Source organism: Eucyclogobius newberryi, unplaced genomic scaffold (assembly GCF_026437365.1).
Source record: "Eucyclogobius newberryi isolate DKJ021-1_F unplaced genomic scaffold, fEucNew1.0.hap1 SCAF_14, whole genome shotgun sequence".
Taxonomy (NCBI): Eukaryota; Metazoa; Chordata; class Actinopteri; order Gobiiformes; family Gobiidae; genus Eucyclogobius; species Eucyclogobius newberryi.
Genome location: NW_027315768.1, coordinates 11,776,286 through 11,790,242, shown reverse-complemented (window position 1 = coordinate 11,790,242; position 13,957 = coordinate 11,776,286). Strand labels below are relative to the sequence as shown.

General features: G+C 39.0%; 2 protein-coding genes across 2 annotated transcripts in view; both read right to left on the bottom strand.

Annotated features, from left to right (window-relative positions):
- Nucleotides 1-1,643, bottom strand: part of slc10a2 (solute carrier family 10 member 2) — a 1,659-nt gene extending 16 nt beyond the window's left edge. The window contains exons 1-6 of the mRNA XM_072444014.1: nucleotides 1,144-1,643; nucleotides 922-1,040; nucleotides 758-846; nucleotides 515-690; nucleotides 265-422; nucleotides 1-195 (exon numbers count right to left, since the gene is read on the bottom strand). The exon at nucleotides 1-195 is cut by the window's left edge and continues 16 nt beyond it. Coding sequence (XP_072300115.1) covers nucleotides 56-195; nucleotides 265-422; nucleotides 515-690; nucleotides 758-846; nucleotides 922-1,040; nucleotides 1,144-1,532 — 1,071 coding nt within the window. The 5' untranslated portion in view covers nucleotides 1,533-1,643 and the 3' untranslated portion in view covers nucleotides 1-55. The remainder of the gene's footprint in view (nucleotides 196-264; nucleotides 423-514; nucleotides 691-757; nucleotides 847-921; nucleotides 1,041-1,143) is intronic.
- Nucleotides 1,644-6,001: 4,358 nt separating this feature from the next.
- On the bottom strand, nucleotides 6,002-13,087 carry gtpbp8 (GTP binding protein 8). The gene is made up of 8 exons (XM_072444013.1): nucleotides 12,965-13,087; nucleotides 11,693-11,915; nucleotides 11,475-11,628; nucleotides 9,985-10,083; nucleotides 8,861-8,991; nucleotides 8,345-8,444; nucleotides 6,860-6,978; nucleotides 6,002-6,238 (listed from the first exon to the last, which is right to left on the bottom strand). The coding sequence occupies exons 2-8, from the start codon at nucleotides 11,854-11,856 to the stop codon at nucleotides 6,148-6,150; spliced, it is 858 nt and encodes a 285-aa protein (XP_072300114.1). The 5' UTR covers nucleotides 11,857-11,915; nucleotides 12,965-13,087; the 3' UTR covers nucleotides 6,002-6,147.
- Nucleotides 13,088-13,957: the final 870 nt, after the last annotated feature.

Genomic DNA, 13,957 nt, shown 5'->3' with positions numbered 1-13,957 from the left:
AATTATTATCATCAAGACCTTGTATTTATATAGCACTTTTCCACCTTGGAGGCACTCAAAACCTAACGTTCTCATTGATCTCAAAGCCACCGTTCTCCAAAGCCTTTTGTTTTCCAGGCTCTTCCTCTTCCTCCAGAGAACGCTCACTGTCCTCAGATGGACCACCTCCACATTTCCTTTTATACAACTGATAACCTGCAAAAGAACAATTGTTAACCACATTTCTTTTTTTTTCCTTTTTTTCAAAGTGACATGCCCACTTACTTGCTACAAGTAAGACGGCTCCAACCAGCTGGAAGATGCTATAGATGAGAGGGAAGGAGAACATGATCTCCAGGTCTTCTGCAGAGAAGGACAGTTGCACTATGGTGCTGCACAGCTGGGCGTTCTGGAAGCCTGTCTCCAGTGCAATGGTACGACACCTGAGCAGATGAGACAAGGGAAGTCAGAATGGAATATACAAACCTTTGTTTCTTTTAACATGATTAATCAAATGTTGAGTGTTTGGTCTCACCTGTACCAGGGCTGTCCAGTAAAGCGAGCCAAGAAGAAGCCCAGTCCAGAGCCAATGAAGGGGAAGATGGTTCCAATGATCCAGAGACTAGCGTCAATGTCCCATGAGGACTGATAGAGGATCCCTCCCACCACAGCAATGACAAGAATGAGAACAAATCCAGTGATGGAGCCAAACTGAACATGAAAACACGTGTTTGAGAAGAAATGCAGAAGAATTCTATTGCAATTACACGATTTTTACCTTGAGAATCTTTTTGGCTTGTTGTGGCCATCTGCGTTTGACATACATCCCAAAGCCAATGGGGACAAGAAGAGCCACAAGAGTGATCCCTAAATTACAATGTGTTCAAAAAACTATGCTGCCAAATGGAATTGTTCAAAATTTAGGTGCAATTCTGCACTTACCAATACTGTCGTATGGGATCAGGATGGTGTCAGCTGACACCCAGAGCGTTGTGTAGATCAGAAGACACAGAGGCATCATGCCCAGTGCCAAGATGGAAGAACAGGCTGTCATACTGATACTGAAACAAAGGAAACACACAGACGGTACTAACTTAGACAGTTGTAACATGAAGAGGTCCAGGTTTAACTTTCTGAATGCTGCTGTGGCACATGCTCACTGACCTAAGGTCCATGTCTCCATCCAGGTAGTAGCAGATAATGTTGGACCCTGATCCTCCAGGACAGCAGCCCATGATGATGATGACTACAGCCTGCACAGGCAGCACGTTGAAGGCCATTGACAGAGCGAAGCCGGTGAACGGCATTATCCCAAACTGACACAGAACACCAATGATGATGCCCCAGGGCCGGCGCAAGTGACCCAGGAGTTTGTGCAGCTCCACGGTGCAGCCCATGGCAAACATGACAAAGGCTAACATGACAGTTAGCACTATGCCAAGGACCAGGCTCAGAATGGCATTAAAGTCAATGGGATACGTTACACAGTTGGTTCCTGAACACACTGTGGCCTGAGTGTGACAGTCCATAGCCTGCGCCGCCAGCTGAGACATGGCTCCGGATAAATTCCAAAAAGGTTCTTCTGTGCTCCAGGAAGGGCTTTGGACTGTGGAGACCCTTAAAGCTCGCTTGATCTTTATGTACTGCACGTCTGAAGGAAACTATGGGAGGGAATTGGGATAGAAAATAAAAATAAAAAATTAACCAATTCTTTATGAGTATTGTAAACTCGACTAAATGTTATTGCCCCACGATCTGTGTTTTACGACTTTGAAAGTCTTTAAAGTTTATGTCTGTAGCAGCATCATCATCTCCAGAGTTACAGAAGATGCTTGCAAGTGCCCACACCTTGTGCGCACGGTACAGTACACCATTACCTGCTTTTATAGCTTTTTAAACATTAAATCCCCAAGGAGAACATGATAAGGAGTTATTTCCTTCTGATCAAACATATAACTGCGTAACAATGATTGGACACTTTTAGATACTTAAAGTATTCCTAACAGCACCAAATGAAGCACGTAACATTTAATTTTAAGCAATGGTTTTACGGTTCATCAAAGTATTACATTTTTACTAACAAAGTCAACTTGAGCTATTCACTGCAATAATTCTGTCCTGCAAAAACAAAATAATGATGATACCAACACAAAAATAGGCTCGTAATTAATATTTCCTTAACTATGATGCAGTTTTGCCAGGCTCACTGGTGTTGGGTAAGTAAGGCTTAGCACACCTGAGGAATTATAAGTCTAAAAAGCATTTGAACATTTGAAAAAGGTAAACGTACTTTTCTTGGCTGAAAGAGAAAAAGTTATGAATAAACTGTAGGTGAAGGTGAATCTGTTATACCGTGCGATAGCGTGGCATGCTATAAACCTTTGGAATGCCATTTTACCCCAATTCAACAACTATTCCATCAATTGTATAGCAAACATTAACCCCAAAATGCACTAACTAATCATTTCAGAACAATATCAAGCCTATAACTTTGCATTTCTTACCTTTATTCTTGTACTGAAGGTCCGAATCTGGCTCAGTCCTGTTTAATAAAAGAACTCCTTTGGTCAGAATCACCCATAATGTCAGTTTTGCTAATCATATGTAGCTCTCGCTTTAACATTAGCCGGGTCAACGTGCACCAAAGTAAAACACTAACAAGAACTCAAGTCCATTCAACTGGTTTATTTGTTACACATTTTGTTTTTCTTCAGGTTCCATTAATAAGTTACCGTACCTTAATTAATAGGTAAGTATCTACGCAAGGTTAGTCAGGAAAACAGGGTCCAGACCAAATTCCAGTGCAATTATGCATTTCAGCTTTATTATTTATGTTTTGTGGTGTGTTTTTTTGTTTGCTTTTTCACATTTTAACATGTATATATATATAAAAATAAAAAATATTGAGTGAAGACAAGTCACAAAAAAGAAAAGAAGAAAGAGTCACACTCGTCACCTTCTTCTGATTCCTCTTTCATTTGAGCTGCTGTACACGGTGTTGTGACTCCTGCTCCGGGTGTGTTTTTAGACCCGCTCTTTCTAAAGTCTCTTCTCTTCTGCTTACGTGAGATGGAAGAATACATCAAATAGTATTTAGTGGAAAGCCCCTTGAGTTGTGCGATCTCATTTTCGACGGGGTCCAAAAGATCTAATAAAAAGACAGATTTATACATAATACAATATGTCGTGTATTCCCTCATTTGTCCAGGAGTGTTCCATTGTGGAAAAGATTCAGTTGTATCATCTGGACTTGTTTTTTCCCAAAAAAAACAGACTACAACTACAACTGACTACAACTGAATCTTTTTCTACATACAATACAATAGATAGTATACGATACTTACGACACAGACAGGACAAACTTTCTCCCCCTCCCTCCTGTCAGAGTACCTTTTTATAACAGTTTTTGAGCCAGTTACATATGAATTTAAGTTGATGTAATAAACCTTTAATAGTCCAGGAGTGATCCAGAGCAGAAAAAAGCCCAAAAGGCAATAATCAATACAAACTGAAAGTTAATTTTGGCTTGATTTTTAAAACTTTGTCCAGATGAAATGTTTAGAACTCCCCATTATACACACAGAGGGATGGGAAACACTTACACATATACAGTACACTGCAAAGTGAGGATGGGGTTCAAGGTATGAAAGCAAAGAAGACTTAAATAAGCTGAAAGATGTTAAGGATTTTAAGGATATACCATGAGTAAAGTAATGTATTTGAACACAAATTCTCCCACTTTAGATTATGGAGCGCTCTGACATTGCATTTCCACTGTGAGAGACAGAAAATATAAACAATCTGGGATCACGTTGTATGATTTTAATATCATTTATTTGTATGTTATTGCTGCAAATACATATTTGAACACCTGATAATGTTCATATTTGATACAGAAGCCTTTGTGTACAATTACAGAGGTCTAATGTTTCCTGTAGTTCTTGAGCAGGTTTGCACACTGCAGCCGGGAGTTTGGCCCACTTTGGTCTCCACTCTTTGCTCTGGCCCCGGCTCTGGCCCCGGCTCCGGCTCCGGCCCCGGCTCCGGCTCTGGCCCCGGCTCTGGCCCATGTTAGGAGTTGGAGTCGGACTGATTGAGGGGTGGACAGGTGTCTTTATGTAGAGGTGGACTTTCTAAAGGCAGACTGACAGGTCTTTGAGAGCCAGAATTCTTGCTGATTGGAAGTGTTCAAATACTTATTTGTGGAAATGACATACAAATAAATAAAACATCATGCAATGTTATTTCCGGATTTAAAAAAAAGATGCTGTCACTGGGCTGCTGTGACAGAATGGAAATGCGCAGACCTCTACATAATTTCTAAGTGGAAGAACTTGCTAAATCGCAGGGCGTTCAAATACTTACTTTCCTCACTGCAGGCAACATATCCAATCAGAAGGGGCTTTGTACTGGGATGATCTGTGTCCGACTTCCTTGTAAACGAATATGTTGCGGTTACTGGAGTCTGGAATTGTTTGAGATACTGGGGACAAAATAAAGGGACGCATTTGAAAAGGAACTGAATCCAATGCAGTTGTGGTCTGTTGCCATTTCAGAATAAATCTACAAAGAGAGAATACATTCAGTGGACGGAGATATGAATGATAAGGCAAAACCAATTGAGTAATAATGATTTTTCTGACTTCTTAACAGTATATAATCTATATGTGGTTTAAAATTAGGCAAAGGGTCGAGCCAAAGTCCAAGATATTTGATGGAGTCAGCTTTATGCATCATTTGAGTGCAGTAGTTTCTAATGTGTTACAGAAAGTATACAGCATGATCATTTTGTCATATTTAATGTTAACTGATTATTCCAAAGCTATTTCTGAACCATATTAAAATCAAGCGTTCATCTACTGTATTCTGTAACTGTTCTGCAGACAGTCGTTGCCAGGTTACATTGGTCATTTCCTTTTTCTTTTACGTAACAAACAAGAAGGAATATAAAGTGACAAAGAGCGACCTTGACCTTTTTACTTAGTTCTCATAAAACCTTTATGAGATGGTTTGTGTTGTACTCATCAGTGATTCCAACATACAATTCTATCTCAAGTTTGCGGCCCATGAAAGAGATAAATCAATTTACTACATTGTTAATTTATTTCTTGCAAAATGGAAATGTTGATTTAGTCCAACACAGTTATAATCTGCATTATGCATTTCAGGAAAAGATTGATACTTTTTATACTTGATCCATTTTTATAGTGTTATAATCTCATTGGAGCCACAAAAATGACCCTAAAGAAAACATTATTTGATAGAATAGAGGAAGACATTTTATATTGAATGATTGACACTGTACCAACACTTTAGAGCGTACTGCGCCTCGCTCTGTGGTTGGACTATAAAAAACTGTTAATACACTGCAAGATATACTAGATAGATAAACTATGTCTCATCTGAATAATTCAAAGAATATTATGTGCCGTTCGCTTCCCGTCTCAGCTGTGGAAACACTGTCTCCTGAGAGGTTAAGGGCCTCTTATTGTGTTTCATGTTTTATATTGTCTGTTTGTATGAACCATGAGCCCGATTTCTATCCATCTATCTTGATTGAAGACTATACATATCTGTTTCTGGAATATACAGTATGTTGTAGTTTGGTTGGACAGGTTACAAATATACAATTATAAAGAATATTAGAGATATTGATCCCAATACAGGAGCATCTGCTAAAGAACTGGCTTTTAAAAATGAAATATTGTTTGAATTCTCTTGTTATTCGTTACAGTGTTGGAATTGATGCTCAGTTAATATTACCATAAAAGGGTTTATTGTGTCGTTAGTGGTTCAGTTTGTTATAGTTTAGAACTCTGTCCAGAGTCCAGATTTAATGCTGTCACTATGACTGCAATTTCAAACTCGATTTTGATACAAAGGAATAGGCTCAACACTCGATAACAATTTCCATTACAAAAGTATGAAAAAAACAACACTTTATTATTTTGAACCAAAAAAAATACACATACATACACACACAGACATACATATATATATATACACACAGACATACATACATACAGTCAAATTGTGTCCAGTAAATGTCATTTTGTTGATATGCATCTAGTTTCAGTATCAATTAGTATCTGATAGTTCTGAATTTGACAGCCTTAGTCCGACATGACTAAAAGTTCCTCCTGAGATGTTGTGTTGGTGTGTGGTTCGTCAGCTCTGAGCCGTGTTGCTCAGCTGCACTGTCCCTGTGATGTGGGCCACAAAGCACCGCAGCATGTAGATCCCCCAGAAGTTCATTGAGCTGTTTCAAAAGACACACAAAAGAAAGTGCAAAGTGTCAATAGTTTCTTGACAGAAGAACATTCGGTGAGTCCGTTTACTTATCTTTTAAACAAACATACCACTGTGCATCGTAACACGCATGTTTTACAGCTTGGAACCTTTGATCCTTCTTAAGGCGGCTGTACATGGATGTCATAAAAGCAGTTCAGTGCAAAAGAAATACAGTTTTGCGCTGTGTTAAAATGTAAGCCAGGGCTTTTACGCTAACTAGAAAGAGATTACAGTCTTTCTTTTGCCATTATTGACTCAGGTTGTTTTTCCAGCTCCTGATGTGACCGAGTTCACATCCTGAACATGACAACCCAGTTTTATGGCAACTGTTGAAGTAAAACAAAACGTTTTGCCAATTTTTTGCATAATTTTATCATGATAACGACAGAAGAACACGCTTCCTGGACAAAACACATTGCATTAAAGTTGTAATTTGTTTTGCACTTCAGGACCACCGTACCCTCTCCCTCCATGATCTTTTAAACTGGCCTATAGCCATTTACAGTAACATCGACTCACACATGCATTTATTCTTTACTGTAAATAAAAGGTGACAATACAGAGTCAGGACTGAACGGTTTGAACTCACCTGACCAGGAAGGGCTGAGGGAAGCAGCTCGTCGTCTCATTTTGAATCACATTCTGCAGACTGAGCAGGTTCAGCAGCAGACTTCGAGGGGCGCCTTTGTCCACTTTAGTCACCACAATCTAAATGGAAACACAACACACGCGTGAAGAACATGAATCGACCAAACTTTATTATAAAGTGCTTTTCATACTGTATACAACATTTAAAAAGTGCGTCACATTGACAATTAGATCTGTTATGATGATGACTATAATACATTATTCATTAGTTTGAGAATATGAAAAATAAGGCCCTGTGCAATAGCAATAACTAAACAAATATTATATCTTTGAAATGGTAAAAAGTACTCAAAATGTCCCCTATACCCATGAAGAGCTGGAATTATGTTTTATTTTTTTTCTTATTATTTTTTTACCGCATTTGTGGGGATATTTTGTTATCTTTTTGTAGTAAGTTAAGATTTGAGCATCAGAATGTCAAATAAATAACTTCTGTGACTAATTATACATACTAAGCACAAACAGTGTTTTATTCTGCTTTTTATTTATTGAGGATTTGTTACGATTCTTGCTGTTCACAGAGTGCACCAGACCACGCCCTCAAGTGCTTCACTCCACCTCATAATAACACCTCTTGTTTGGAATTCCACGCCCTGCGCTATCATCAAAGTTAAGGCTCAGACCGGAGGCAAAATACGGCACATAATCTTGAATGCCGAACCTGCTGGTATTGAATAATAGTGCAAGTGTTTAAAGATATGGCACATGAATAATAAAGAGAGCCATCACAAAGCAGCCTTGACTCACTGTGGACATAATTAACAGGACTGAGGAAGATTTATTGCAAAGGAACATGTAGTACAGTACAAGACATAACTACCTCTACTTTACTTTGTTAAAGGTTGAATGGACGATTTTTTTGGCACAAATCTAAGTCTTATTTCCTCGTGGCGTGGACTGACGATTAGTCCTGCCACGTATCAATCATAAAACGCACCTACCGCTCACCTGCAGCCGCGTCAGGCTCGTCCCCACGTTTCCACGTGCCTAAGCGCATTGATCTATCATAATATAGTTCCCTCAGTGTACGGGGCAAAATGAAGACGGAAAAAGACAGTTCGAGCTGACTCAGAAGTGGACGGAAATCTACGGGAGACGAGAGATGCGATGCGATCCATTGCGCTGATAAACAAACGCACGTGTGTGTTGTATCGGTCCACACGGGGGAGTGCGCATGTGCACTTCCGCCTGCGTTCTCAAATCGCCGAAAAATCTTTTTATTAAACAGCTCAGGCTTCATTGGGTTTGTAATTTTCAGTGATGAATCTTAGCTTGACTTGTGAGCCTGGCACTGGAAATAAATACACAGATTATAACTGTTAATATAGTTAACTTAAAGGTGAAAAACTGATTAGAAAAGTTTGTTAACTGCAATATCAGTTTATTCCATGATCAAAGTAATGAAAGGAGTATTTGTATATTGTACCACGTATGGCCGCCTGGTTTCCTCACACATCTCCAAAGCGATACGGTCTGCAGTCTGAAGACCCACACTGCCGTCCACCAGCAGAAACATCCTCACCAGACTGACCAAAAGAAAAGACAAGGCACTTTAAAAACTACAAAAAATATGCATATTCTAGCAAGAAAGTTTTGTTTTTCGTTTTCTCCGAATTAAATATTTAGAGAATCAAATGTGTATTTAATAGTCAAAATTGCAATAAAAATATGCTTTGTGTGTGTCGAAGTTTAGTCTATGAGAGACTGCGAAGAGGCGCCGAGGATCATTCAAGGTATTTGATGCATACGGGGAAAACGGACAAACCCCTAACCAGTTTACAGAGGATTAGGAAGTACTCAGTAACAGAGTATTTGGTCCTATATCATAAATATGACACACAGATATAAACCAGATAGCTGCATGAGAATGTCTTGGTCAAGGTTCACGAGGGCATTGCAGCAGTAGCTTAGAAACGTTTGCAGATTTATACTTGAGTCGTACTTGGTTCTTGTGAAGAGGTACGGCTCCACCATGTCCACAAAGTCTTTGGGCGCTCGGTGTCCGTAACCGGGCATGTCCACGATGGTGAAGGATCGGCCCACTTTGAAGAAGTTCATCTTCTTTGTGTGACCCTGAAAGATATGTAGTAGATTTTAGGGTGTGGTCTGGTTTGAGTTCACAAGGAGAGGACGTGGGAATTTAAGTCTCTTCTGATGGTGTTTTCTGGTTCATTGGTCAGAGTCGAGAGAATTTTTTGTGTGCGTGAGTGAAATTGGTGTGAAATTGTGAGAGAATGATTGAGAGAATGATTTTAATTGTCAATGTAAAGCACTTTGGGATACAGATTGTGATTTTTCCTCCAGGATAGAACAAATGTGTGTAGTGATGCTAAAATTTCAAACTTATACGAAACAAAAAATACACTACAGCAATTTCAATACCACACTGATAATAAAAACTTTGTGCGAATAAGTTTGAATCCCCACTCAGACTGTTTAATGCATGCCCTCCCTTCTCTCTTGTCCCCATTGCACTCTCCTCTGTCCTGTCCAATAAAGCCTACAGGCCAAAAATCTAAAAAACAAACAAAAAAAACATTATGTAACTGACAAAACAAATCAGTTTTCAATGCTAATACCAGTTCAAGTCAGTATCTAGTTTTAATGGCTTTAATATCAATATCTGGGTATTGTTTTGTTTTTAGATAATAATCTTTCTAGAGACACTAGCGGAATATAGGCCTCACAGTTATTTAGCCATTATTTCAAAAAGTATGCAGCCTGTATATTTAGAAAGCCCCATATCCTGGTTTAGAGCATTTAATCATATTATATAATAAAAACATGGCTGAAGTTGTATTTTGATTAATTAATCTAATCTTGTATATTTAAGATGTGTCCCTCTTTTCCCCACTGCATGATGTCATCAAGTGATAATCTAGAGGTTCTGCGCAGTGTTTTAATGAGTCCACCTTCACTGGACTTGTTCTGATCATTTATGGAGCTAACCAATTTATATTTTCCAGGTGGTTCTTGCACCCTCTGCTGGTGAAAAAAAAAATCACTGCTAAGATAAGTTAACTTTTCAACATGTTTTGATGTTAATTAATGTACTTGTGCTCTTACAGGAGTTTTGGAGACCCGGACCTCGACCTCTGGAGACAGAGAGAACAAAGCTTTGATGAGAGACGACTTTCCTACGTTACTTCTGCCAATGAAACACACCTGCAAGACATCGACAAATTACATTGATTACAAAATGACTCAACGGTTGTTAAAGACTTTCATGCTGACTTAAGAATGGAGCCATCAAGAAGGGGTGAATATTATATCAAACTCCGAATGCAGGAGAAGAATTCAAGCAGATTCATTGGCCAATCTTTATTATTAAAGGTCTGTTCTTTTTTTTGCCGCCCCCCATGGGGCCCAAGGGAGCAACATGGGGCCATCCTCTTGTGGACCCACCCCATGTGGGAGGATCTGTAAAGCCCCGTGCAGAGAGATCTGGGCAGCAGTCAACAGTGGGGGCTTCGACGACAGGATCTCCGGACACAAAAACTGGCTATGGGGACATTGAACTTCAACTCTCTGGGAGTGAAAGAGCCTGAGCTTGTGCAGGAGGTCGAGCAGAACCGACTAGATACAGTCAGTTTCACCTCCACGCAAAGTTTGGGCTGGAGCCCATCTGGAGAGGGGCTAGTCACACTACTTCTCTAGCGTTGCCTGGGGAGAAGTGACGGGCTGGTGTGGGCTTGCTAGCCCCACAGTTCACCCCAGTGAACGAGAGGGGTCCCTACGCCTTCTCGTTGGGGACAGGTCTCTCACTGTTGTGTCGTGCTACGGGCCGAGCAGAGTACTGGGAGGCGTACTGGGCAGGGCACCGACCAGGGACTCTCGTTCTACTGGGGAAAACCCTGTTCTGTTATTGAGCTAGCCACAGACTGTCCAAAACAAACACCATGTTCAAGCACAAGGGTGTCCATCAGTGCATGTGGCACCAGGACACCACAGGCCAGAGATCAATGATCGACTTTGTTGATGTGTCATCTGACCTCCGACTACATGTCTTGGACACTCGGGTGAAGAGAGGGGCGGAGCTGTCAACCGATCACCACCTGGTGGTGAGTTGGATCCGCTGGCGGAGGAGGAAGCCGACAGACTTGGCAGACCCAAGCACATTGTGAGGGTCTGTTAGGAACTTCTTGCGGAGCCCTCTGTCAGTAGGATCTTCAACTCACACCTCCAGGAGAGCTTCTCCCAGATCCCTCTATTGTCAATGCAGAAGAGTTGGCTGTTGTAGTGTTTCTTGAAGTTCCTGTCCTTTGCTCCAGAACACAAAAATGCTGAAACTATTTTTAAATGCCAGGCCTGATTAATGATTTACAGCCAGTGACCACAACAGCAGCCAGTTTTATAGAAAACATGTCATGACAAAATAAGATCTCAGGCCCGATTAATGATTTATATTAATATTTTCCTATATCTGTCTTATCTGTGTAAAACAAAAAAATGAAATAGTTTGAGATCTTGGGGCACACAATCTGTCAAGTCGATTATCTAGGTAGATTTGGACTTAAATATAGGATCACATTTAAAGGAGAAGCCTGTCCACAAACCTCTGGCTGTTTGATGTCCGGAGCATGGTCCATCCGCTCTACAGAAGTGTAGTAATCGATGCGATGAGACAGTGAGGAGCAAAAAAGCTTCTCTGCTCTGAGCATGTCCTCCACACTGGGGTGAAAAAGGCGAAAGTCCGACCTGTCCACTGACCTGCAATCAGGAAAAAAAGTCTCAAATATATGTTTTGAAAGAACTGTATGTTACAAATACTCACCGGTCGAGGTAAGGCTCCATGTAGCTGAAGGGGTATAAGAAGCTCTGAGCCTTCTTTTGAGGCAGTGAGGTCACATTTTGGAGCGAGGCGAGTTTGTGGACGTTCTTACGGGCAAAAGTCCAAACGTCTGGGAGAGCCCTTTGACGTAAATGATGACAAAACATCTTCTCCTGTTGGTTCCCTTCAATTGGGACCTTTTTAAATCTTACTTCATTTCAAAAACCTACAAAATAAGAGATAATAAGAAAATTATGCCACATGTAAATAGAGTAAGAAATAACTGAATACGGTCGACATTTTTAGCACAACTAGAATAAATAAAAGTAATAAAAACAGTCATAAATTAACTGGCAAAGACTGTTTCATAAATATTTTGCCATTTGTTATGTGTACTGCGCTGGCGTTATTACAGCTATTGTGTCTATTACAGATTAATAAAAAACAACAATGGGAGTAAACTGGTACATAATTTCTCATATAGAGCAACCATCTCAAATTACTAAATACTAATTTAAGCAGGTATTGATATAAAAACTACAAATCCCAAACAGGACAAAATTTGACATTTCCTGAACAGTTTTAGAATGATCTTGATCTTTAGCAGAAGACATGGTAAAATAAAGAAAAGTCAGTTCCTTAGTATCAAAATTAAATTAAAAATGTCGTGTCAACACAACCTCAACATCAACTGTCATGTTTTTTTAATGTTATCTCCCAAAACGTAGTGACGGTGAGTGGAATAGCAGCCACACCATGAAAGACAGCGAAAACTATATTTAATACAAGGAAATGTTATGTTAATGCGTTTTGTATTTTAATCTTTTAAAAAATTAAAAGTATTTAAAAATATATTTTTTATACATACTTGTGGAACACGAAAAGGTGGGATATTCTCTAACATGGGCCTAAATGGTTGTGCAGGTCAACCAAAAGAAGACAAATAGCCACCTGTTCTCATAACCAATAATATATTAGCCTATTTTAGAAGAATTTGTGTTTTTTTTACACTGGTTTAGATATTTTTCAACTTATCCGAGAGTGAAATTTCCAGTTACTTAAATAAAATACACTTTGCAGTATTATTTACACATCTAGTATTATTCATTATTTACAACAAAACTGGCTTACAATATAAATATACTTTACAGTGGAGCCTGTCACAGCAGCAACTGGGCTAGTGCTAAAAATGCTAGCAAACTCTAGCATTGGCGAGAATAAACGTATTTCTTTCCTCACAAATTTTACATGAAAAAAAAACATTTTATAACTCACCTCAATTTTGTGAATTTCCCTTAAAATTAACCATTGCAGGTCGCTTAGTTGCGCTTGGTGTGGGGTTTATTTGAAGATGTTATTCAAAAGTTTACTGTTGCCCTCCATGTTTGGTGCAGCGTTTAAATATGTCCGACCACATCAACGCGCTTCATTGGTTCCGCTTGTTTATTGCGATTTCTTGGGGTAGTTTTTAGGGACTCTCTAATTAATGTTCCCTAAATTCCAAAGCCCTAAATATAAGTAAATCAACTGTTCATGAACATAACCCTAATCGTGAAATAATATACAACAACATAGGTCTAAACAAAAATAAAGAACACTAAATATTTTTGAATGCATTTAATTTGATTCACAAAGTAAAGAGCAGATTTAATAAGATGTGCATGGAGTCCACTGACTGACCCTTTGGACACAACACAAAGTGAAATGTAAGTATAGCCAATATTTATAGGTGAAAATAATAATGTAGATGTATTTACTGCTGTGTGTAATAATTGGTAATTTCAAAGTCATTAGATTAAAAGAGAAATAAAAACTAAATACAGCTGGATTTAGCATAGATCTAAGGGTGTCTCCAAAAGATGTGGAGTGATGAGTGCTGTCTTGTAGAAACTTGTAGAACTTTTGTAACACTGCAGGTATTTTAAGTATCACATATGAAAAGCTACTTTAGTAAAAGTATAGAAGTACACGTTTCAAATGTGTATTTTGTGCAAACGTTTGATAACTATTAAACTGTCAAATGTGGTAAGATTTATTAAGAATTTTGGTCAATTTCTTTCTCAGTCACCATAAACGTACAATTTACACAGATGCCTGCTTTCAAAATGTAGTGAAGTAAATAGTATTATCTGCAAAAGTAAAGATACTCTAAAACTGTAACTCAAGCAAATAAATGTACCCAGGATAGAAATAGAGAGGTTCCATCTGAAATCTTTCCTAATAGAGCTAAGGCCGACTCAACAATTTAGACAGTATAACCAGAAACTT